Source organism: Alligator sinensis, unplaced genomic scaffold (genome assembly GCF_000455745.1).
Source record: "Alligator sinensis unplaced genomic scaffold, ASM45574v1 scaffold1008_1, whole genome shotgun sequence".
Classification (NCBI taxonomy): domain Eukaryota; kingdom Metazoa; phylum Chordata; order Crocodylia; family Alligatoridae; genus Alligator; species Alligator sinensis.
This window is the reverse complement of record NW_005842013.1, coordinates 2,238,033-2,260,833: the sequence shown is the minus strand read 5'-3', so window position 1 is coordinate 2,260,833 and position 22,801 is coordinate 2,238,033. Positions and strand designations below refer to the sequence as shown.

The 22,801-nt window shown below is 49.9% G+C and overlaps 2 protein-coding genes across 10 annotated transcripts in view; both read left to right on the top strand.

Annotated features, from left to right (window-relative positions):
* The window catches only part of GDPD5 (glycerophosphodiester phosphodiesterase domain containing 5), a 309,687-nt gene extending 306,006 nt beyond the window's left edge, over window positions 1-3,681 (top strand). For 7 of the 9 annotated variants that reach the window (XM_025202055.1, XM_025202053.1, XM_025202052.1 and 4 more), the window contains one exon: window positions 766-903. In XM_025202055.1, coding sequence (XP_025057840.1) covers window positions 766-881 — 116 coding nt within the window. In that variant the 3' untranslated portion in view covers window positions 882-903. Of the gene's footprint in view, window positions 1-765 lie in introns of all 9 variants that reach the window. The other 2 variants (XR_003093654.1, XM_025202057.1) reach the window with 1 other exon arrangement.
* Window positions 3,682-5,819: 2,138 nt separating this feature from the next.
* Window positions 5,820-22,181, top strand: KLHL35 (kelch like family member 35). Its single transcript, XM_006021977.2, has 7 exons — window positions 5,820-5,845; window positions 11,436-12,326; window positions 14,528-14,712; window positions 17,387-17,505; window positions 18,332-18,520; window positions 20,434-20,622; window positions 21,993-22,181. The coding sequence occupies exons 1-7, from the start codon at window positions 5,820-5,822 to the stop codon at window positions 22,179-22,181; spliced, it is 1,788 nt and encodes a 595-aa protein (XP_006022039.2).
* Window positions 22,182-22,801: the final 620 nt, after the last annotated feature.

Genomic DNA, 22,801 nt, shown 5'->3' with positions numbered 1-22,801 from the left:
CCCTCCAAATTTAGTGACATGAAAACAAATGCTGGTCAGGTCAGGCTGACGTTCCAGCTGTTCTCTTCACATTGCACATATTAAGAGGTAGAGGTAAAATACATTGTCATGATTTGTGCCTGTGAAGGAGGAAAAATGATGAAGACCAGCACCAACAATGAAAAGCATCACAGAATGGGCTGTTTCATTCAGCAAAACCAGCAAGTCCTGGGAGTATCTCTGTTTCCAGCACAAAGACAGGCAGGTCCATTGGGTTAAAATCTGAACTAGTGGAAATTGCACTCAAAACTCACCTCTTCCTTATTGTAAGCGCCTACTGCAGTGTCGGTGGCTCCAGTTCAGCTGTTCACACTGGAAGGATTGTCTAGTGGGCAGCATTAGGCTTTGGGATTTGTAGACAAAAAAGGGGTATCAATCTCGTTTTGTTTATCCTGGTATAAAATGGGAGTCATTTTATTTCGGCGGTGGCCCATCCGTGGAGAGCCACCAGCAGGCTAGCATTAAGAGAGACGTTTGCTGGAAGCTGTACCGCTGACTTGCTGGTTTTTGGGCAGGTCGCTCTGTGCTTCTGCCTGTAAAAATAGGAGACCCTTAGGGACTGATCCTCTGAAGCCCTAAGGCACTTCTTCTGTGAGATCCAGCGTACTTTTGATTCACACACCTTGGTAGATCGGTCACGGCAAGCGGGGCATGTCCACGTGGTGCATTGGTGGAGGGGACTCTGGTCATCGGCCGCAGACCTTCATTTTCCTCTGTCTTCCACAGAAATCAACAACGGAGGGGAGAATACGGACGAGCTGTCGCTGTGCTCTGAAAACGGCTACTCCAACGAGGTTGTCACCCCCATGGACCATCGGGACATGAAGCTGCGCATGGACTGAGGAACTGGAAAGGAAACCCAATGGCACAACAATAAACCCTGCCGTTCTTGTTGCAATGAGTGGCGTTGGCTCTCTTCCGAACCCAATGGCATGGGGACCCTTCTGGAACTACTGAATGTGTGGACATCCTCCCCTTCTCTGGTCACTGGCTCCCCATGCCTCTCTGGACTGCGTGGTCGGGGAGGGGCTTTGTGTACATATGTAGAAAGTCCAATTTTTTTGTCCTTTTTCTTGTATTTTTGGAGATTGTATGCATTTCTTTTAGTGCACAAGCGGACATAACGTGCCCACGAAAAATGTCGGCATTTTGGCCAAAGCTGATGACAAATTTTGAAGTGACGGCCTGGACGTTGGGGTAGGCAGGTGGAGTGTCCCACAACCCCCCTCCCACTCCCCTCGATGTGGCGATTGTGTAGCTGACCTTGTTTAAAAGTGTATGTCGTGACGTTCTTGTGAAGTGTCCCTTTCTTTTTCTGGGTAATGCCGTTTTCAGCTGAATTTCATAGAAGACCGGTCAGAGAGAGACCGGTCTTCTCCTAGCAGAGGAGACGGTGCTGCCCCCAGGCAGCCTTCAGGGGCAGAGGAAGGCAATGGCTTAATTGCTTTCCTGCTTCCCTGGAGCAGTAGGAAGTGCTCGAGGTTAAGCTGTTGATGGGCTTTCAAGCTAATGCCACTGTCCTTACCCCGACCTAAATGAAGACAGTAGTCACCCATAATTGGCAGGAAACCTCCTACTACTATGAAGAGCCTGGTACCAGGCCATTTTAAGGAGGTGCCACCTGCTGCCAATCCAATGCCTGCCAGTGTAAAGATATTATGCATTGCCCCATAATCCCCTTTCCTGGCACCAGATAGTAAGGGGCCTCGCTCCCGCATTTCTCCATCACAGAGGCAAGTTGCTGTGCGGGGGTGAGGAAATCTGGTTTATAAATGGGCAAATGTGAAGTTGGTCCAAGGGAGTCACTTATTTAACCAAGGGGACGTTCTCCTTATTCTGCAATAAATGTTTACAGATTACAGGTTTAATTTCCTCCAAAGGAGTCCGCTGCAGAAACAACTGAAATGCCCACACAGAAAATCCTGTGCTAAAATAAAAGGGAAAAAATGGCCAGACATGGTGTGCATCAAAGATGCATTTATTTTTCTCTTCCAAAGTATTTTCCCACCCCTCGCTCCCTCCTGTTCCTTCTTTTTCCACACATTGCAACTGGGCCATGACAACAAATGTGCATCTGCATTTTGCCGGTTTTTGGGCTGCAAGAAATAGTTGGCAGCTCTTCCCTCTCTTGGCCTCATGGGGAGGACTCTTGCTTGTGGCTGGTCCCAAAGCCAGTTGAAGCCTGACAGAGTCCACCAATTCTTGGTAGCGTTTGTAACTTCAGGACACATGTACATTAGCACCTAAGGGCACCGGCAGGAAACGGGCTCAGCCCTTGCTTTGCTTCTGTGCATGCCAACAGCCAGAAATGACACCGAGGGCCGCTCTACAGCAGCTACGTTGCCTCACTTCCAGGACATGGTGCATATGAACCCAAAGGATATGTGCAGGGCCTGGTTCACGGTGATGCTCCTGGCTGGGCACTCAAGTGATGCGTAGACAACCAACCCCTTTGTTCTGGATAACACAAGAAACATGGAGGGTAAGAAATGCCAGTGATCACCGGCTGCCTTGCAAGCCCAGCAAACACTGCCGTGAAGACCATTTGGGTGTGAAATCTGTCCCCTGGGGAGGGATCTGAGTCATGTCTTCAAAGGACAAAATGGGATTTCTTCCTACTGTCCTACCTGGCATCACCCTTGTTAAACAGAGAGCAATCTGCCATAGGTGCTGTACGGTCATAGGATGGAGATCTTTGAAGTGGCTTTATCACATCATGAGAGCAGCAAGATTTTTCTTGAAGCTGGTTTTTGCAATGATTTTTAAAACATAGCGGTTCCCCAACAGCTTTAGACCCCAAATCCCAACCTGGAGCATAAGACCTGGGAAACAAACCTGACCGGAAGGTAAAGCTGATGATACAACTGAATGAAGTGGAAGGGGGAAAAAATTAAGAAACTAACCCCGGGAGTGGATGGAAAAACATTCTTGGATTTTTATTTTTATTTTTTTTGGTTTGAAAATTAAATGTGCTATTTGTAACCCTAAGAATGAAACCTATTATAATCTGTGTCTTAAGACAGCTTTCAAAAATGCAAGGCCAGACTCTTGGTTGCTGCTGTGATCGTTTTACTTTGGATTTAAACCTATTGGAGTTTAATCTGGGTTTCTCCCAGTGTAGATGTGGATCAGCACGTGACCCAGTCAGTGTATTGCCCCCTGCTGTGCTGTCTTTTATTCGGTGCTCTCTCCCGCTGATGAAATCAGATGGTTTTTTTGCAGACTGGGGGGGGAAAAACACATCTGTGCTGTTGGCCCGAAGCCTTCTGAGAAGAGCTGCAGTCGTGGGGCTGTTTTTTGAACCGTTCCCGGCTGCACTTGGTAGCCCCTGAGAGACTCTTTTACATCTCGCTATCTGCGGACGATCACCTGCACGTCCACACCCTGACCTCGGAGTCGGCTTTGTTGAAAGAGCAGATGCTCAACAGCCTGGAAGGGTTGGAAGAAACCTAGTAAGACCTTGTCGACTCGCAACACACACTTCTTGCTAAGAGACTCAAACCTTTCTGGTTCTGCCGTGATGACCGCTGTCATCCTGCCAATTGACTCCCAAAACCAATATGCGTTTGCAGTGAAAAGGGGTCTAGACCAAAATCAGTCCCACAGTCCTCTGTGAAATAAAATGTCAGTATTTCTCTGCTACTATATTGTCTGAGCTATATTACCTGCGGCGTGGGAGGTGGCAGGGAAGGGCCTAATTGTAGTGGGTTACTATGGGAGTTTTGGGGGGGACTGAAAGGCTTGAAAGGGGATCTTTCAAAAGCTGGGGTTTCACCGGCCATCTAGCTAAGGTGGTTCGTGTGATCCAGGCTACCTAAGACGTCCGTCAGGGCTTGACCATGGCATGGTGGGGAGAGTTGGGGGGTGGGAGATGGACGAGCGCATCCATTAATGCAGGGGAGAATCTTTTGTGGCTGCCGTCCCGTCCCATCCTGACACATGGCTCACCTTTTTCTTGGCCTATAGACAACTGGAGCAGTCGCATCCACTGATCAGATGCCAGAGCCCCCGGGTGTTGCTTAGCTTTCCCCATCCCCTCCCTTTTTCTGATATTTTTGAAATCTTCCCCAGAATCAAGAGGATTGCACCCCCCGGTGCCGAGCGCTCAGCTGCAGCGCTCAGAAGTGATCTCAACCAAACAAATAGCAGTATGCCCTAAAAGTGAGCCAGAGATATATCCTATAACACACCCAATTATTTGTATTGCAAGGATTCAATCTGAGAACAAAAGCCTGCAGTGCAGGGGCTGTATGTACCCAATAAAAAGATGATCTCTGCTCTGTCATTTCCAATCAAAGCACTCAATTATGCAACTCGTGACGACCTGCAAAAGGGGTGTCATGGCATACATGACTTAGGTTCTTCCTGAGGCATGTAAAAAAAGAACTGAAAGGCATATTTTCCTCCCCCTCACTGAAAATGTCAGCTCGTTTTTCCCTAGGAGGCTCTAGGGAGGCCTGAAGAATTGTAGGATTGACCTTGCAAACACCAAGCATGTATGTCAGGAGTATCAGAGGGAGACGTTTCTGTCCAAACAGCTTAACTTTGTGCATTGGGGGGGGGGTTAACATGTTGAATTCAACTGCCTGAAAAATTATTGGGGGTCAGGACACGAGCTTTTCTCCTCTTTATTATGAAAGCCTAATATTAGAGAGCTTGTTAACTCGCACGTTAGATGCCACTTGTCCTAGTCTCTAGGGTGAACTGCAATGAGCTAACGACTGTCCTTGATGGCATTAAGTGCCTGGTTTCATAGTTCAAGGCCAGGAGGCCCCGTTAGATCATGTAGTCTGACCTCCTATATATTTAAGGCCATTAAATGCAACCTACTATTGAATCAAGGCCATGTGTCCGACTAAAACATGTCTGCAAAGCAACTGGGCCAGTAAAGCCTACCCGTGGGGTCTGCGGAGCTCATTGCCAAGTGGGCTGATGCTGGCTGGGGAACCGTGGCTGGAAACAAAACTCTGACTCAAAGCGGATGAGAAATGTCACTAATATCCTGGTTGCCCTCGCCCACGGCAATTCCCCAAAATGACACGGCCTGTGAGAGCGTGCCTAGGCCGTATAGCGCCGATGCTCTGATGGGTCTTTAAGACAACGGGCATGTTGCAGGGGACCATGCCAGGGTCCAGAGGCCTCGGAGGAAGCCCTGACCCTGCCATTTGATATCTCCCCTGGCCCATGAGGAAGCCCTCGGAGGCACCAAGGGCTAATTCCCCCTTCTGGCCTGTTCTCCTTGACAGATATTAATTGCTTCTCTCTAACGACGGGAGCTGCACTCCCTCCCTTACCAGTGCAGCTCCTGCTCTGATGCCTGCCAGCGCCACCTCGGCTCCTGTTTATTTATCTGCTTAGCGCAGTCTTCACAGGGACCCGGCGACTCCATCAAATGACTCGCTCCACCTGGACCCCAATTTGCTCTCCAGATGGCTCCTCTCTGCTAAGCCGCCCCTCCGTTATGTTTTCTGAGCACCGATGGCTTGGTCCCCCCCGCTTCTGCTGGGGTCTGCCCCTCCCTGGTGGGCTATAATTGACAGCTGCTGCTAAGGCCCCGCAGCCCCGAGGCACAGTCATGCGGCGGGAACAAAAGCAGATGTCTGCCCCCCCACCTCTCCCTGACTCTGGATAAAGGGATGCATTTGTGCTTCCCCCAGCATTGCTGGAGAAGGGCCGGTCTGTGCTTTCTAGGGGGCTTGGCTCCATGCAGCCTTGGAGAGCGCTGTAGCAAAGGAAAACCCGGTGGAGGGGGAGCGGAGCTGCGGCGTCGCTAGATCTGCATGGAAGGGCACGACTTGCGGTCCAGGTAAGGGCCTCTGCCTTGCAGGTGATGCTGGTGCCCAGGTGTGTCAATGATGGAGCGGCAAGAGAAGAGCCGCTTGCCCTCTAATAGCACCTGAGGTTGCTTAGGAGAAGTGGATAGTTGGGTGCAAGGCAGGGGGTGGTCTCTGTGCATCAGCTGGAGGGGTCACAGCCCAGACTTGCAGCTTGGGACCAGGTTCAGGTCAGGGAGCAGCCCACACCTGTGCTGTTTGCAATGCCGCAGGATGCCGGAGGGAGGATGTTCTTTGTTTAACGTGGCTCACCACAAACTTAGGTCACTGCACTTGCTGGTGTTGTGTGGATGAAAGGTTATTTATTAGGAATGCTCCACACTTCTCTTCCACTCCTGTAACCCAAGTGACCTCAGTCCTGTGGCTCTCACCAGTCCCATATCGTCACAACGCTAGGGCAGGGCTGTGTTATCCCCATGTGACACATAAATCGAGGCTCAAGTGATTTGCCTAAGGTCACACACACAACCAGTGTCAGAGGTGGGAGCTGGACCTGCGTTTGCTTGGTCCCAGTCCAAAGCTGTACCTGCTAAAGCTTCCTTACTCTCCACCAGCTGCTCTCTGGTTCTTCCAGGGTCATAAGTGAAAGCAGAGCCCACCTGCTCGCAGTGGCCGCAGTCCCCTGACAGCACGTGAACCGGGGACTGAACTGTTCAGCTTTGCAGTTCGAGAAGCCCAGAGATGCGAGATTTTGTTTTGTGGATGCTCATCGGGAAAAACCTGAGAAGGCTTTCAAATGGTCTTGGGAATGAACCTAAAGCAAAGGGATTTTGCTGCCATGGCATATATTTTTTGTAGAGGAAGGATCTTTTTTTACACATGCACAAACCCATCTTTTTGGGGGCCATTTGAATGCCAGACTTTTTGCAAAGTCATTTGGATTTTTCTGCTTTTTAAAAACTTTTTTTTCAGGCATTTTTCCACTTCCATTTTTAGGAACCATTTAAAAAAAATGTTTTGACCCCCCTGTTGCCCATGTTGCCAGTTTTTTTAATTCTGTTTCAGATTGTGATGGATTTTTTTTTTCCCAACTCGTGAGATCTAACTTGTAGAGACTGCAACAACTCTGATTTTTTGGTGGGGACAATGTCTATCATAAGCTGAGTGGCTTTGAGTTTTACATGAGAATTCACTCAATACTTAGTGATACAACCCCCTCTCCAGAATTTGAGCCTGTTTTTCCTCAAGTGCGTACCGATTTGTAATATTTCTGTACAGATTGGCCAATCTGATCACCCTGTCTGGCCTGCAGGACAAGCCCTGGGATGTCACTCGGCAAGTTGTAGGCTCGATTGAGAGCAGTCGCTTGCAGAAACAGACTCCACCTTGATAGTGGAGTCGGAGACAGGACATTGTCTATACTGTAAGAACGTAAGACCTGCTATTTACTGGGTCAGACCATAGGTCCTTTTTGCCCAGTCTCCTGTGTCACGGGGCAGAAAGTGGATGCTGAAAGGGAGAGCGAACTGGGGATGACCAGGGTTTTTTTCCACTGCTCCTCTCTCACTTGCAGCCTCCAGCATTTAAGGTCTAGGAAGTTGTGATTCAGAGGCTGTATCTGTAATTCCCTTTCTCAACAGTAACTGATGTCCCTTTTCTTCCAAGTATGTGTTTGATCCTTTTGTAGATCTGGCTGAATTGTCAGCTTTCACCGCACCTGGACACAAGTTCCCCCCTTGAATGACACGGGGGGTGCATCTACATGAGACTCTAACTGCACAGTAGCCTAGTAAGACTGCAAGGTAGTGTGTCGGGCTAAATCCATGCTAACACACTGCTTCACAGTAGTCTCAGGCTCCAATGAAGTTAGCATCCCAACAAACCCGTGCGCCGGCACTGCTGCACAGTAGCTCAGTAGTGCAAGTTACTATGCTCGATTTAGTACTTGGATATCCAAGTACTAAACTTAATGCGCAGTAAGTATGGCACATGAACCAACACGTAGACGCGCCCACTGTGGGGAAAAGAACCTCCTTTTGCTAGTTCTAAACTGACTGCCCGCTTGTTTCCGTTTGTGACCCCTGATTGTTGCCCGATGAGAGAGAGCAAGTAATAAATCCCTATTGACTTTCTCTTCGCTGGTTAGTATTTTGTAGACCCGCAAGCAACTCTTCTCTAAACTGAACCTCTTTAGTGTCTCCTCATATGGGAGCCCCTCCATACCACGAATCATCCTTGCTGCCCTTCTCTGACCCTTCTTTAGTTCTTCCATGTCCTTTTGATACAGGATGCTGTATTGCCCAGTGAGCCCTGCCCTGTCCAGGACCCAGGACTGAGTACTAAGCGTTCGGGAACGTACCGTGCTTCTTGGACAGCCGTGCTTTGAGGCTGTTCTGCGTAAAGTGCTCCTCCGCTCACTTGAATTCATTTGAAGCCTGCACTGGAACAGCTTATTGAGAGCACTTAAGCTCATTATTGTTCCCTTGAGAGCAAACTGTCAAGCTGCCAAGGAGGGAAGTATTGGCTTGGCAGCAGTGCCGTGCTGGGGACCTGGGCTCTCTTCCCCTGGCGCTGGTTTGCTGGGTGACTTTGGTGTGTCACTGCCTCTCTCCGTGTCTGTTGCCCCTCCTGTCACATGGAGTAAAGGTCCCAATGTCCTTTACAAAGCCCTTTGGCATCTACTCAATACTATGATATAATGACAAGATCTCATTAATGAATATTTATCAGCGTACACGGTGCGTCTGACGGTTTCTCCTTCTAGCAGCCAGTCCCAGTGCCGGTGTGAGCTGGCGGGTGCCTTTGGCTCATGTGACGTGGCCTTGAGCATGTGGTGTGGGACGTTGTCCCACGTGGATGTCCAATGCTATCTTTGGGCATCTAAATTAGCCATGAGCAGTCAGCTCACACCCTGGAGAGCAGATCCCCCCAGATCCACCCCTATACTGTGCTGTTCAGAGGGGCTGAAGACCTCACCAAAGGGCAGGTGTGGGCCGGGTTGGTTTGAAACGGTCTGAGCATAAAGGCAGGTTATGAATCTCCTTTTACACCCCTGGGGCTTTGCTTTAGCAAATGCAGACAGGTTGACCTGTATGGCTCCCTGCCAGCTCTGTTTTGCTACAATCCTACAAAATAGTCGGTGGGAGCAAAGAGACTGGTTAATTCCTAGTGCGAGTTGTAGCAACGGGGCCCCAGAGAATGAAGTGGCAATTAACAAGCACTGTCACACCCATCACCAGGCATCTTCATTGCCTGCTGAGAGACCAAAGACTGAAAGAATTGATCAAGAGGAAGCTTCAATGGCTTCAGCGGCATTGAATGTGGTCCGTGTGTCCGGATGTGCAGGCCTGCGGGCAGTGGGGACCAACCTTTCTGGCAGGTGTGCCACAAATGATCTCTGCACCCTCCCCGAGTGCCACTCGGATCCCCTTCCTCTGCCCAATCTGCTGCTCTGCTTTCTGCCCCCTCCCTGATCTGCCATGTGCCACACACAATGGCCTACTGTGCCACTTGTGATGTGCATGCTGCAGGTTGGCCACCCCTGTCTTAAGGTGTGGGCACACGATGCGGTTACTCTGGAGGGTTCTCACTTTTACTCCACAAGAAAAATGGAGAGGACACAAGACGCACAGCACTGACTGTGGGAAATGCTGTTCTCCTGCTCTGGGGGGAGTTGAAAGTAAATTTACACCAAAGAAAGTTAGTTGGGTGTATGTACTGTGTGCCCGCAACCGTTGTCAACATCACTCTGGAGCTCACTGGTCCCTCTGTAGCGGCAAGGGGCTGTCACAGCACCTACTTTGGACAGCCGGCGTGAGGAGGCCAGTTGTGTGTGCTCGTTACTGCAGAGTACAGTCCAGGGTAAATGACTCCAGAATGAAAATTTTGTGTGTCTGCTCTTGGCGATGACTGGGAATGATTTTTTGGGAGCAGGGAGAAGGGATTCTCCTCTAAGCTGCATCCCACATGGTTTCTCTTTGCTGGATAATGCCCCCAGGGCATGCCCTGATGGATCTCCACAGGACCCACAGGCTTGTGGATCTTCAGTCCTTTGGGGACAAACACCATGGGGACAGCTCTCTTCCCCATCCCCTCCTATAGTTCTCTGCATATTTATCAATTGGCGTTTACCAAATGACCCTTGGTTAGCCTCCTGGCACATGTTCCCTTGCTTGAAATGCTGTTTGTGCAGTACTTTTGTTTTCCAGTGAACTTCATTCCCTAGCACATTTGACCTGAAAGCCTTTTCTTATTTTGTACATCAAGAAACAGTGAAAGGGGCTGGTAATTGTCTGGTTTGTGTGTCCCTGTCCTCTCTTGGAGATAAGCATTGTGTCATAAGTGTCTACTGTGATAATTAAAAGGTTCCTTTTCAGATCAAGCGGTGGAGGTCTGTGGTTCAGGAGCAGGAGACAGCTGTCCATTGCTCATTCAACCACTACAGCACATACTCGTGTCCTGATGGCTTCAATGCCACTTAAGCATGGACTCGCACCTAAGCCTGTATGTCAGCGCTCGGCCGTATCAGGGCCTTTACTGCACCTGGTGCTGTTAAGTTCTACCTGACCATGGTTACAATGGCAAAGTCCAAGGTGCCTGCAGATATGTTGCTATATGAGGGGGATGTACAACAAAATGCTCTTCCTTTTGAGCAATTTTGCTTAGCATTTGCGAGAGGATGTCATTAACCAGTAACATGGCAGCTACTTAATATTAACCAGTAATATGGTTAATATTAAGTTGGAGAAGTTCCCTTTGGCCTCTCTAAGCCCATAATGGTGGATGGCAAAGAGCATATCTGGCAATTGGGCTCATGTACGCACCACGATTTTTGCCCTTTCATGCACTGAAACTGTGTGTCTGTTTGCACAAGTGGGATTTCCTGACTCTTTAAAAGTTTTTCTTGTGCATTAAACTAAAACTCCTTGGACGTAGCTTAGTTTAACTCGCTGGGAATTCAAGTGCCATGTCCATGGATTTGTTGCATGCAAACACAAAGGCACTCAAAGATATGTAATGAGCCTCTTTGTTCACCAGATGGTGCTGCGACTTTTTTATAGTTCACCCCTTCAAATTGGTTTCGCTTTCAAATTGCTTCCACCTTTTTTTTTTCTTGTGTGGCTTTTTTTTTCTCCTTGTTTGCCAGCTGCCTGTTTCCACAGCTGCATGGCAGGGCACGGGCACGGGCACAGGCACGGGGTGGGTGGGGGGCCCTGGGCAGGAGGGACAGTGCTGAATCATCCCAGTCTCCTGCAGTGCCGGCCAGGGACCTGGATTAATTCAGTTTGGAAACCTAGTGTGTATAAACACAAATGCGATGCTCCAAGGCTTAATTCATTTGAAAACCTAGTGTGTGTAAACACAGATGAGATGCTCCAAAATAAACAATTTTAAATTTTATAAACCTATTTAATTTAATGAAGATTAAAACCCATGGTGTGTACATTGATTAGGGGATAAATCACTCTAGAGATACCCGGTTCAGTGCTCCCCCTGAATAGCATCTGCCAGTGTTGTAGAAACATTACTGGGCTAGATGGTTTAACCCACTATGACACTTCTTATGTTCTTACGGCTGCTTTAACAGGTGTTTTGCTTTTCCTCCCTCTTCCCCCAAACCAGGATGCATCGGCCAATAAAGGAAGAACCCAGTTATGGAACGGGCAGCCTTGAGAATGCAACTCGGGACCCAAGCCAAGAGCAGCTGCATGTGAAGCTCTGTAGTGGGTCCTGCCATGCCGAGCAGATCCTCCAGACGCTGAACTCCTATCGGCAGAGTGGCATCTTCACGGATGTGGTGCTCGCAATTGATGGGCAGGAGTTCCCTTGCCACCGCGCCACCTTGTCGGCTAACAGCACCTATTTTCGAGCCATGTTTGGGGGCCATCTCAAGGAAGGCCACCAAGACGTTGTTACCATCCAGAAGATCTCTGCCTCCAGCATGAGCCTCCTCCTCGATTACATGTACGGGGGAAATATCATCCTCCAGGAAGACAATGTTGAAGGCATCTTGGAGCTCTCCGACTTGCTTCAGATCTCTCAGCTCCGAGATGCTTGCATCCGCTTCCTCGAAGGCCAGCTTCACCCCTGCAACTGCTTAGGCATGATGAAGTTTGCTGACTCATTTGCTATTGCATCCCTGGCGGAAAAGAGCAAGAGGTTCCTGCTGGAGTGTTTCGTGGAGGTGTCGTCACACGAAGAGTTCCTGGGGCTGAATGCAAAGGAGCTGGCTGGGTACCTGTCCGACGAGCAGCTGGTGGTCCCCAGGGAGGAGGTGGTCTTTGAGGCAGCCATGCGATGGGTACGGCATGATGCAGCTGCCAGGAAGGCGGCCTTGAAGGACCTGCTGGAGCACGTGCGCCTCCCTCTGCTGGACCCCACGTACTTCCTGGAGAAGGTCGAGACGGATGAACTCATTCAGGACTCCAGAGAGTGCATCCCTTTGCTACATGAGGCGCGCAAGTACTACATCCTTGGGAATGAGGTTGGCTCCCTGCGGTCCAGGCCGAGGAGGTAAGACACAGGAGATCCTGCTGCGTGTATGAGTCACAAACCTGAGGATCTTAAGGGGGGGACCCTTAGGCTCATCTGCTCTGAGCTCCTGGGGCTGCTGTGAGGGTAGATGTTTCTGAAGTCCCTTGTTGGTGAGGAGTACTGTGAAGGGCACTGACCTCTGAATAAGTGCACAGAGCCAGGGATCTCTCTAAAACAAACTTGTGAGGAGGACAAGGGACGAGAGGCCACTTTTCACACCCTACAGCAGTCTCCAGTATGGAGAGCACTGAGCCGGGACCAGGATTCTGGTCTGCACTCTGCCACTGACCCCCTGCATGACCTTGGTCAAGTCTCTACTCTCTGTGCCTCTATTTTTCCCCTGTGGGTTGTCCATTGAAAATGAGCTGCTTGAGGCAGAGGCTCTCCTTTAAGATGGGTCAGTGCCTAGCAGAGTGAAGCAACCCACCCATGACTAGACCCTGTGGGCGATGCTGATAATACCATATTTACTTGAATCCAAGATGAGGGTCTTCCCCCATTCAGCATGTCGGGGGGGAAGCGCCTCGTCTTGGATTCAAGTACAACGTGGACGTGCTATGGCTTCAAGTACAAGGTGGCAGCTGCTATGGCTTTACTCCAGCCCTGAGCCTGGGTCAGAGCCAGAGTTAGTCACAGCAGCCACCTGCCCAGCCACAGCCTCTATCCTCTCCCTTGCCCCCTTACAGTCAAGCACAGCCCTGGCTCCATTCCTTCGCAGGGCACGGAGCTCGTGGAAGCTGTGTTTCCTGCCCAGCTAAGCAGCAGATGCAGCAGGTCCAGCAGTTCCAGCTCTGTGATCCTGCTGCATGGCTGGGCAATGGCCACATTTTCATATGCACCATGACCCAGGAGGGAGTGGAGTTGGGGCCATGTCTGACAGCAAGGGAATGGGGAGGAAGGGGGCAGAGGCTGCGGGGGCACCAGGGGTTGCAGGAACTGTGGGAGGGGAAGGGATAGGCAAGCTGCAGGGGGTAGAAGTGTTTTGGAGGAGACAAGGGCAGGGGGCTACCTGCTCCCTGCTGCTTCTTTCCCTGTGGCAGTCATAGGGGGACAAATTTAAGGTAACCTTCTGCTAATTAGATGCTACACCTGGAAAACTGCAATGAATTTACAAATTTTCCATATATAGACTCTAATTATTGGGGGGCCGTCTTAGATTCAGGGTCACCTTGGGTTCAGGTGAATGTGGTGTCAAGCAAACCTCTGCTCCTGTCTGTGCTCAGCTGCGGTTTTAAGCCAGGGGAGCATCCACAAAGGGTCTGTTCCTCTTATACCATTGAGGTGAGGCTGGATATATCCATGTAGAAATGTGTGTTCATGAGCAACTTTGTTGCTGAAACTATAGGGTCTGGGACAGAAGTTTCATAAACTGGTTTAACCCAAATCAGTTAAGTCTGATACTGTGTTCAACCAGGTTTATCTTAAACCAGTTTCAGCCATTTTGAAACTGGTTTATGTCCACTGAGCTTCTGTTCTGTTACAGGTTTAAACTAGTTTTTAATCTCTTAAACTGGTTTATGTGTAATTTCTGTCCCTAGCCGAGGTGTCTATGCATTTCAGGCGCTTACAGGATTAGGATAGGACTCTGAGGACCCACTCGTGGATTTAATGGGTGTCTAAATTCTGCCCCAGTCCTTTTGAGACCCCAGCCTGGAGTGACTTGCCCAAGGCTACGAGAGCATCCGTGGTAGAGCCAAGAACCCAACACCCACCTCGCAAGTCCAAAGACAACCCCAACTGAGTCTTCTCCTCCCCATTAAGGCAGAATTTTTCTTCTTCCAGAGTTTAGTTTATTGCTGTTGCTGCAGAGCGTGTGATTCCTGGCAGTTGTCTTCTTTTTGGACAGCCATCATGGGCCAGTGGCCAAGATAACACTCTTCCTCATTGGCAAGGTAGACAAGGGGTACAGGGAAACAAAGGCACATACGTGGAGTGACATGCCCAGGGTCCCACAGCCAGTCAGTGGCAGACCTAAGAATAAAACCCAGTCTTCCTGGCTCCCAAACCAGTGGTTCTGGCCACAGGACCATGCTGTCCATCAGAGAGGCTCCGAACGATAATAGCTGTCATGGTGCTTTCTGCGAGACAGTAGGACAGAGGAGATAAAGCTTGTGACTCAGCTGCATGCCAGAAAGATGGGACCATTGCTTCAAGATTTTTCCACGCGTCTCTCGTTCTAGGTTCATGGACTTAGCAGAGGTCATCGTCGTTATTGGGGGCTGCGACAAGAAAGGCCTCCTGAAGCTCCCTTTCACCGACATGTACCACCCCAAGAGCAGGCAGTGGACGGCGCTGTCCAGTCTGCCCGGATATACCAAGTCGGAGTTTGCTGCCTGCGCCCTGAAGAATGATGTGTACATATCAGGTGAGAGCCCCAGCTGTGCACCAGGCGTTCCTGAGACGCCCGGTCCAGACTCCAAGGTGCTCTCCAGCTTTTGAGCCAGTCCAGTCTGCCAGCTCGACATGACAGCCGTTCACCCGGATCGTGCCACAGTTGGTTTTTTTTTTTTAATTATTCAAGTTTTGTGCATTTTCGACTGCCGTTACACCATAGATTTCATAGTAGAGAAGGCAAGAATTCTCATGGGTGATATATTTTATTGGACCAAGTGCATGGTAAGCTTTTGGGTATCACATTGCCCTTCTTCAGGCCTCTAGGTTCATGGAAGAAAGCGGAGGAAGGGTACTTTGATGAGCAAAAGTTTGCCTAAGTGTATAGCAACATAGAAATGAGGGTTGGAAGGGAGCTCAGGAGGTCACATCTACTCCAACCCCTGTTGAAACTGTTCAAAGTTCAAAGCAGGACCATTTCCAGCTAGATCGTCCCAGCCAAAGCTTTGTCAAGCCAGGTTTTGAAAACCTCCAAGGGTAGATCTTCCACCACCTCTCTGGGTAACCTGTTCCAGTGCTCCTCGTGAGAAAATTCTTCAATGCAGTTGGTCCGACAAAATATATCACCTGCAAGAAATCTTGCCTCTCACCTATCCCCTGGGCCATCATGGCAACAACATCACCTGATCAATTGTCGGCTTGTGCACCAAGATCAGGAGTCTGAGGCTAGATGGCTTTGTGACTCATCAAGTGAGACCTCCTGAATCATACGTCTCTCGTGGAGTTTTGCAGGCAGAGGCTCTGAGAGGGGCGTCCATCATGCTTTGTGCTAATTCCCACCTGCTTTGAGCTCAGACCTCTGAAGATCCCTAATGACATGTCCTTCCTGGCTCAGCTGCCTTGGTCTATTGGGAGGATGCGAAACCAGGGCTATCTTTTTCCAAAGTTGCCTGGGCATTTCCAACTCCTACTTCTGGACATTGAGTTATTCCACTGCCCAGGAAGTTCTCTCCTCTCTAATGCAGCACAGTGACCTGGCTAGCATGTATACACACCACTGTCCGCTCATGGATAGAATTAGACTTGCTGGCCACAGAGAAAAGCCAACTGGGAAGACAGCTGCCTGGCTAGGGAAGTAGCTGTCTGTAGGAGTGGGCTTTCCACATAGCACATCTCAGCGGATGGGAGCAGAGATATGAGGCGGAGGGGATAGGATCAGAGACCCTGGGGCTTAAAAGAAAATATCTTGAGTGAGGCTGAGTGTGGAGCAGATAACAGCGGGGCCAAGACTTGGAGGGCCAGGACTTCACAGCCAGCTGTGTTAAATTGCATTCTTCTTGTGTGACCTTTCTGGGCTTGAAAATCCCCTGAGTTCACAATAAAGTCAGAGGCTTAGTCTGTCTTTGGTGGAGCACACCAAAACACCGGACATCTCCCTGGAGAACTTGTTCTCATGAGAACCAAAGGCGAGGTTTGCAGTCCTCAGGGGTTCACTTGGATCTACTAAGCACTGAGCTCTGGATTTCTTGTCCAAGCCTTTTTTTTGAGGTTTCCTAATCAGACCTGAGCATGCACTGGGCAATAGTTTATTCTTCAGATACTATGTTCCTTTTAAACTGTTCTCATTGCTGTGTTTCATGACAATTGCAAAAAGCCAAGCTCAAACACATAGGCTGAGCTATTGTGCTCCTGAAACTTTTAGCCAGCTACTCTTGCATCAGAAGGCAGGTAGACAGCAGCTGATGAAGTGAACTTGGGTTTGTGAAAGCTTGTGCTACATAGCACAAGATATAGCTATATATGTCGTGTGCATGCATGCGTCCTCCCTCCCTCCCTCCCTACTTACATATAGCACACACTATTTACATATAAGAAAGATATACATCTTAGAGTTGGCCTGTAAAGGTGTGCATCTTCCCTGCCTTCTGACTGACTTCAGACTAACACGGCTAACTACCTCTCTCTAGACTTGCCATGCTCATTTGTGAACTGCAGGTACTGTGCTGGTGCCGCCGACCTAGCTTAGACTAAGTAGCATGAGATACAGTATAAGCATCTGAGGGCCTCCACTGCCGTTCCTGTTGTGACTGCAGCTGGCATGAGGCATGTGTCTCAATTTAACTACTACGGCATGGAGCTCAGCACAGCCTGGCTGAGTACTTACCCAGTTTTTGGGGTAGGTTTTGCTGTGCTGATTTTGCTGCAATGAGGCCCTAAGCCTAACTAACTGGTTCAAAGGTAGCTCTGCTATATCTACCTTATACAATGTAGATGTACCTCTATGCTCTCACTGTGCCCATTATTGTAGCAGATAAGCTCCTTTGATTATATTAGGGTCCCTAAAAGCAGGCCACTGATGCAACAGGTAGACTAAACAGGTGTTCCCAGGCCCCATTATCATTGCATAGAAATAGCCGGATGGGAATGGATGGGTGGCCCATTTTGCTTACTATCCAAATTTCCACCGACAGTAGGCGTGTGGCCCTACTTCTGCTGAAGCAGTCAGAACTTGGGCCTTTTTGTCTCCTTTGATCTCCTTTTCCCCTCTTCCACCTTCTCTCTTTACACTACACATGCAACCTTTACCTGTCCTGTGCTGGGTCAGTGTGAGGCGGTGGTGACCAGTATGCTAAGCTCTCTCACCGCTGTTCAGTTTGGAGGTGGTGGTTGCACTCCCCTTGACTATGCTGTGCCTGTCTGTCTTCCAGGAGGGCACATCAACAGCAGTGATGTCTGGGTGCTCAGCTCCCAGCTCAACGTGTGGATCAAAGTCGCCTGCTTGCAGAAAGGCAGGTGGAGGCACAAAATGGCAACTCTTCAGGGAAAGGTACATTCTTCCTCCCCCTGCCTATGCACTGCAACTTGGAATTGCCGCCTATGAAAGACTTTTAAAGCATCCAGAAATCCCGCTCATGCAAACAGACGTGCAGTTGCAGTGCATGAAAGGGCAAAAAACGTGGTGTGTATATATGCCCTATGAACCAAAGCAGCTAACTGAGGCTGTAACCCTTGTTCTTCCTCCTGTGACAGTAGCAGGTACTTTGAAATGCACAGTACCACAAATCATTTCTGCTCCAGGCAGGGCCATCCCGGGGAAGGTGGTGGGGAGCGCCCCGGGCTCCACACTTTGGGGGGCCCTGTGGAGCCGGACAGAGCGGCTGCAGCTACACATCCGGCCACTCAAAATGCCTAAACTAAATATCTATGTTTATCTATGGCTACCAGTACAAATGGCTCGTACTTTATACCAGGCTGCCATATCAGGGCCACAGGCCTTGGGAGTTCAGATGCCCCTCATTTTGCTTGATTGTAGCCAATAGGCCAAGAAGCGATTGCCCTTTGGCTGTCACATGTGCAGGGAGCTCTGAGCTCCCAGCTCATCAACATGGGATTCCTGCTCTAGCCACTGCTTTCATGCGGCTTGGATGCTCAGGTGGTGAGTGCTGCTGTTCATCCTCAGTTTCCCCTGCCCCAAATTTAGTATGAGGAAGAGGGTAGGGGGTGAATAGTGGCAGTGCTGAGCCCCTGAACTCTGGAGCCATAATTCCTTCAAAATCAAGGTTCCTGTGACCAATATGATGGAATCGTAGCCTTCCCCCTCGCCCACCCAGCACCATGACCCCTGATGACTCTCTCTCCTCCTTCCATGGCAGATCTATGCCGTCGGTGGGTTTGATGGCATTTACCGCCTCTCCAGCGTTGAATGCTATGATACTTTCTCCAATCGTTGGTCAATTTTGGCACCTTTGCCCCAAGCGGTGAGCTCAGCAGCCGTCGTCCCCTGTCTCAACAAGCTATATGTGCTCGGGGGTGCTGTCGATGACAGTGTGAACTCAGACAAGGTACTGTGGTTGTAGGGGTTGGCTGGGCTGAGGGGAATGCATGATGGGGTGGTAGAAGATGAACACTGGTGGGAGTGCCCCACAGCTTCAGGACCACTGATTGGAGGCCTCCTGTAACAGGTGGCCTGTCCCTTTAAGAGGGAACAGCCAGCCCTGCTGAGAGAGCCCAGCTATGGGGCATTTAGATAGGCAGTGTCTCCCAAAGAGCTTTAAAAAGCTCCCAGAAGAGTCAGCAAGGGAGAAGAACAGCTTGACGCAAGGAGAGGCCAGGCTGGCATGCTGGGACCAGAGCCAAAGGGCTCTTCTAGTGACTGGGAAGGGCTTGGTTTGACTGGTCTGTTTGCCTGTGGCAGCTTCTTGCTCTAGTGCACGATGCACAGCTGTGCTATTACATTGCCCAGTAAGTTTTTTCCTGCTCCTGCCATTTAGCGGTGTCCTCAGGCCATGTGTGGTCAGGCCCCAGTTTCAGGTGGGTTAGGCAGTGCCCGGTTCTTCGTCGTTCTCTTTGGGATGCTGGGAGTCGCTGTACCGAGAGAACGAAGCAGTGACAAACTGCGCTTCTTCAGGACATGCAGTAGGAAGTTTATTCTGAGGTCTAAGCCTACGGTAAAATGATAATACTGTGCCTGGATAGTTCTCCTGAGCTGTATGTTGGTGCTAGGAAGGGAAGGCCATCTCATGGTTAGAGCAAAGCACGGAGAGTTTTTGCCTCTCTTAGTGTGAGAACTTGGAGCTTATAGTCCAAGCCAGTGTTTCTCAGCCTTTTTAGACGGGGGCACCCTTCATTTATCATATAATCATAGAATTATACACAATGAGGGGTGGAAGGGACCTCAGGAGGTCACATTTAGTCCAACCCCCTGCCCAAAGCAGGACCAGCCCCAACTAGATCATCCCAGGCAAGGCTTTGTCTGGCTAGGTCTTAAAAACCTCCAAGGATGGAGAGTCTGCAACCTTTTTGGGTAACCTGTCCTAGTGCTTTATTACCCTCCTAGTGAGAGATTTTTTCCTAATATCCAACCTCAACTTCCCTTGCTGAAACTGGAGCCCGTTGCTCCTTGTCCTGTCATCTGCCCTCACTGAGAACAGTCCAGCTCCATCCTCGTTGACACCACTCTTCAGGGAGTTAAAGGCTGCTATTAAATCCCTTCTCAGTCTTCTTTTCTCCAAGCTAAATAAGGCCACCTACCTCCTTTCCACACTAAATAAGCCTCGTTCCCTCCTTTGACACAAGGCGCCCCTCCATAACCAGCGTGAATTGAGCAGCACCCCCTTTCAAAAACCAACCGATTGATTACAGTGCTTTCCTCCCCGCAGAGGGGCCAGACGGTGGGGGTGAGTAGTGGTCAGGCAGGGAGGAATCTCAGCCTCCCCTTTTCTGCTTATCTCCCCATATCTGCTCATCTTTGAGGCACGCTTCAAAAGAGTTCGTGGCACCCCAGGGTGCCCCAGCACCCTGGTTGAGCACAGTTCCAGGTAATGTTTGATGGGACTGCCATTGCAAGGGGGGTTTGTAGCAATAGTATGACCACCTACCCATCTGTAAGTGTGTCATGGTCTCCATGGGGAAGACTGAAAATCAGGCCATGCACAACATCTCTGGTCCATCACCCGAAAACTTTAGCTCTCCCAAATGAGCGCGCGGTTCCATAACACCGAAGTCTAAGTGATTTTTCCAAGACTTGTTGAGAGCCGAGATGGGACCCCAGCACTCCTGTTTCCCGTGTGGTCTTCTCCTCCACGAGCTGCTCTCGTCCTCCTCTCCACTCTTTTCATGATTGGCGATCCCATCCATCTGAGCCAACACGCTACTGCGTATCTAGCTTGGTTTGTAGCCCACCGTCTTTTTTTGTCTGAGCAGGGGCTGCAAAGGAGTGGGAATCTCACTAACCACTTCCTTTTCCTCTTCCCAGGTCCAGTGTTACGATCCTGCAGAAAACAAGTGGACGCTCCTGTCTCCCACCCCCTTCTCTCAGAGGTGTATTAATGCCGTGTCTTTGGACAACAGGATTTACATTGTGGGTGGGCTCCTGAATAAAATCTTCTGCTATGACCCCAAGGAAGACACCTGGAAGGAAGCGGCTGCTCTCCCGGGACCTCTGGTAAGAGCAGATCAGTAAGAAGGCCCCACCATCCCTCGTTCTCTGCCATCCTCTCTGTGGGCAATAAAGCATCACCGAAAACTATGGGCAAGTTGACAAAAGCTTGGCATGAACTTCAAGCAGTTAAACAGCCCTCTAGCTCCACCAGAATTAGTCTCATGCTTAAAGTTAACATGCACAAAGTTAATAAGCAGCTTTCATCTCTACGCTCATTGACCTTGGAAATGAGGCGGTTGTGCCCTCAGCACCATAGTCCAGGCCCGGGCTTTTGGTACGCTCAAAGTCAGCGACTTGGGGCCTCTTAGGGCATCCTTATACCCTCATTTCTAGGGATGAAGTGGGTGAATAGGGCTCATTCCCTCAATGGAGCAGCTGAGATCTCCAGCAGACAGGCCCGGCCATATGCTACGTGTCCAATACCAGACCCAGACTGCTCCGCATCACAGCTAATCGAAGGGTGTTTTTTTTGTTACAGATACTCTTTCATCCCAAATGAATATATAGTTTTAATTTGGTCGTTTTTTTTCTCTCCGCTGGTGGAGGAGGGGAGAATGTCTCTTGGTTACCAAAAACTTTAGATTGTGGCATTTTAGTCATTTATCTATTGGGGAAAAAAACAAATGAAAACCAAACCCAAAGCACTTTCAGACTTTTTAAAGAATCGAGAAATATTTCATTTAGAAGGGAACCCCGCTTCTCCCCCCAGCTTTGCATTTTTTGGAAATCTCACATTGTAGTGGGGCATTTAAAAGCAAAAACAGCATACTTTTGAGGAGGAGAAGCCAAGGGAAAAAAAGTCCTATCCGCCTCTCCCAACTGTGTATCCTTGGCCTCTTACACGACTGATTTTTGCTGCAGGGTGATGGCTGGCTATGCCATGCCCTGCTCTTGCTTATGCACGTGGTATGTGCTCCTTGCTTTATACATGAAGTAGTCTCACCGCTTCCCTAGGACACCATCTCTATTTAGATACCTACACGTGGTGGGATTGCTTGCTTAGCACTTGCCTTTGGTGCTGTGATCCTCTGCTAGTCTGAGAAACGGTATGGAGCGGCAGCGATCACCTCACCTGGCTGAGGCAGCATCGTCCATGGTTGGTCTGTGGCCGTCAATAAAATGTTACCCAGAATTAATCCATCTAAGCTCGAGGGGCTCCCAAGGCCATTCAAGCCAGGCCACCAGGTCCCTTTCTGTTTGCTTGCCCTTCCTTCCCTGCCCTTTCCACATGTAATTTCCCAGCTGGATGAGTCTGAAGTGAGTGTGATGAGGATGAACCCCGCTCAGTGTTTTGTTCAGCCTTGGGTTTGGAGCCCTGCTGTGCAAAACTTGGGGCGACACCTTTACCTCTGAGCTTTCTGTCCCCTCCCTAGGAGAGCTGTGGTGTGACGGTTTGCGGTGGCAAGATCTACATCCTGGGAGGCCGGGATGAAAACGGGGAGGGCACCGACAAGGCCTTCACCTTTGACCCAGCCACGGGGCAAGTGGAGCAGCAGCCCCCGCTGCAGCGCTGCACCAGTTACCACGGCTGTGTCACCCTCCTCCAGCGCATCAGCAGATGACCTCCGTCTGGAAGATGAGCAGAGATTCACTATAGACCCCAGGTTCCCATTGGGCTGCAGAGGGAAGGGCTCTGTTTTGCAGATGCATGCATGTGTAACCCACTGGGTGGTATGTGTTGTGTGTCCCCGCTCTGTGCACAGCTCATAGAAGATGTGAATCTCCCCTGACCCCAGTGCAGAACCTGGATCTTTTCATTCAAATTGGAAAGAGGCATGGGTTTAGCACTGGGACATTCATAGGGTCATAGAAAATGAAGGTGTGAAGGGACCTCAGGAGGCCCCATCTAGCCCACCCCCCTGCTCAGAGCAGGCCCAGCCCCAACTACATCATCCCAGCCAAAGCTTTGTCTAGCTGGGTATTAAAAAAACTCCAAGGATGGAGAGTCCACCACCTCCCTGGGTAACCTGTTCCCCTCCTACCAATGCAGCCCCGTATGCAGTTAGTCTTCCTGGCAACAAGGGCACACTGTTGGCTCATATTCAACTTATTATCCACTGTAACCATTCCTCATGTCATCCAAGCTGTTGGCCAAGATAGTGGCCTTCTCACACACATGGTGAGCATGTCCCATTAACCCTGGGGATATGCGCCTGGCTTTGGAAAGCAAGCAACATTTTCA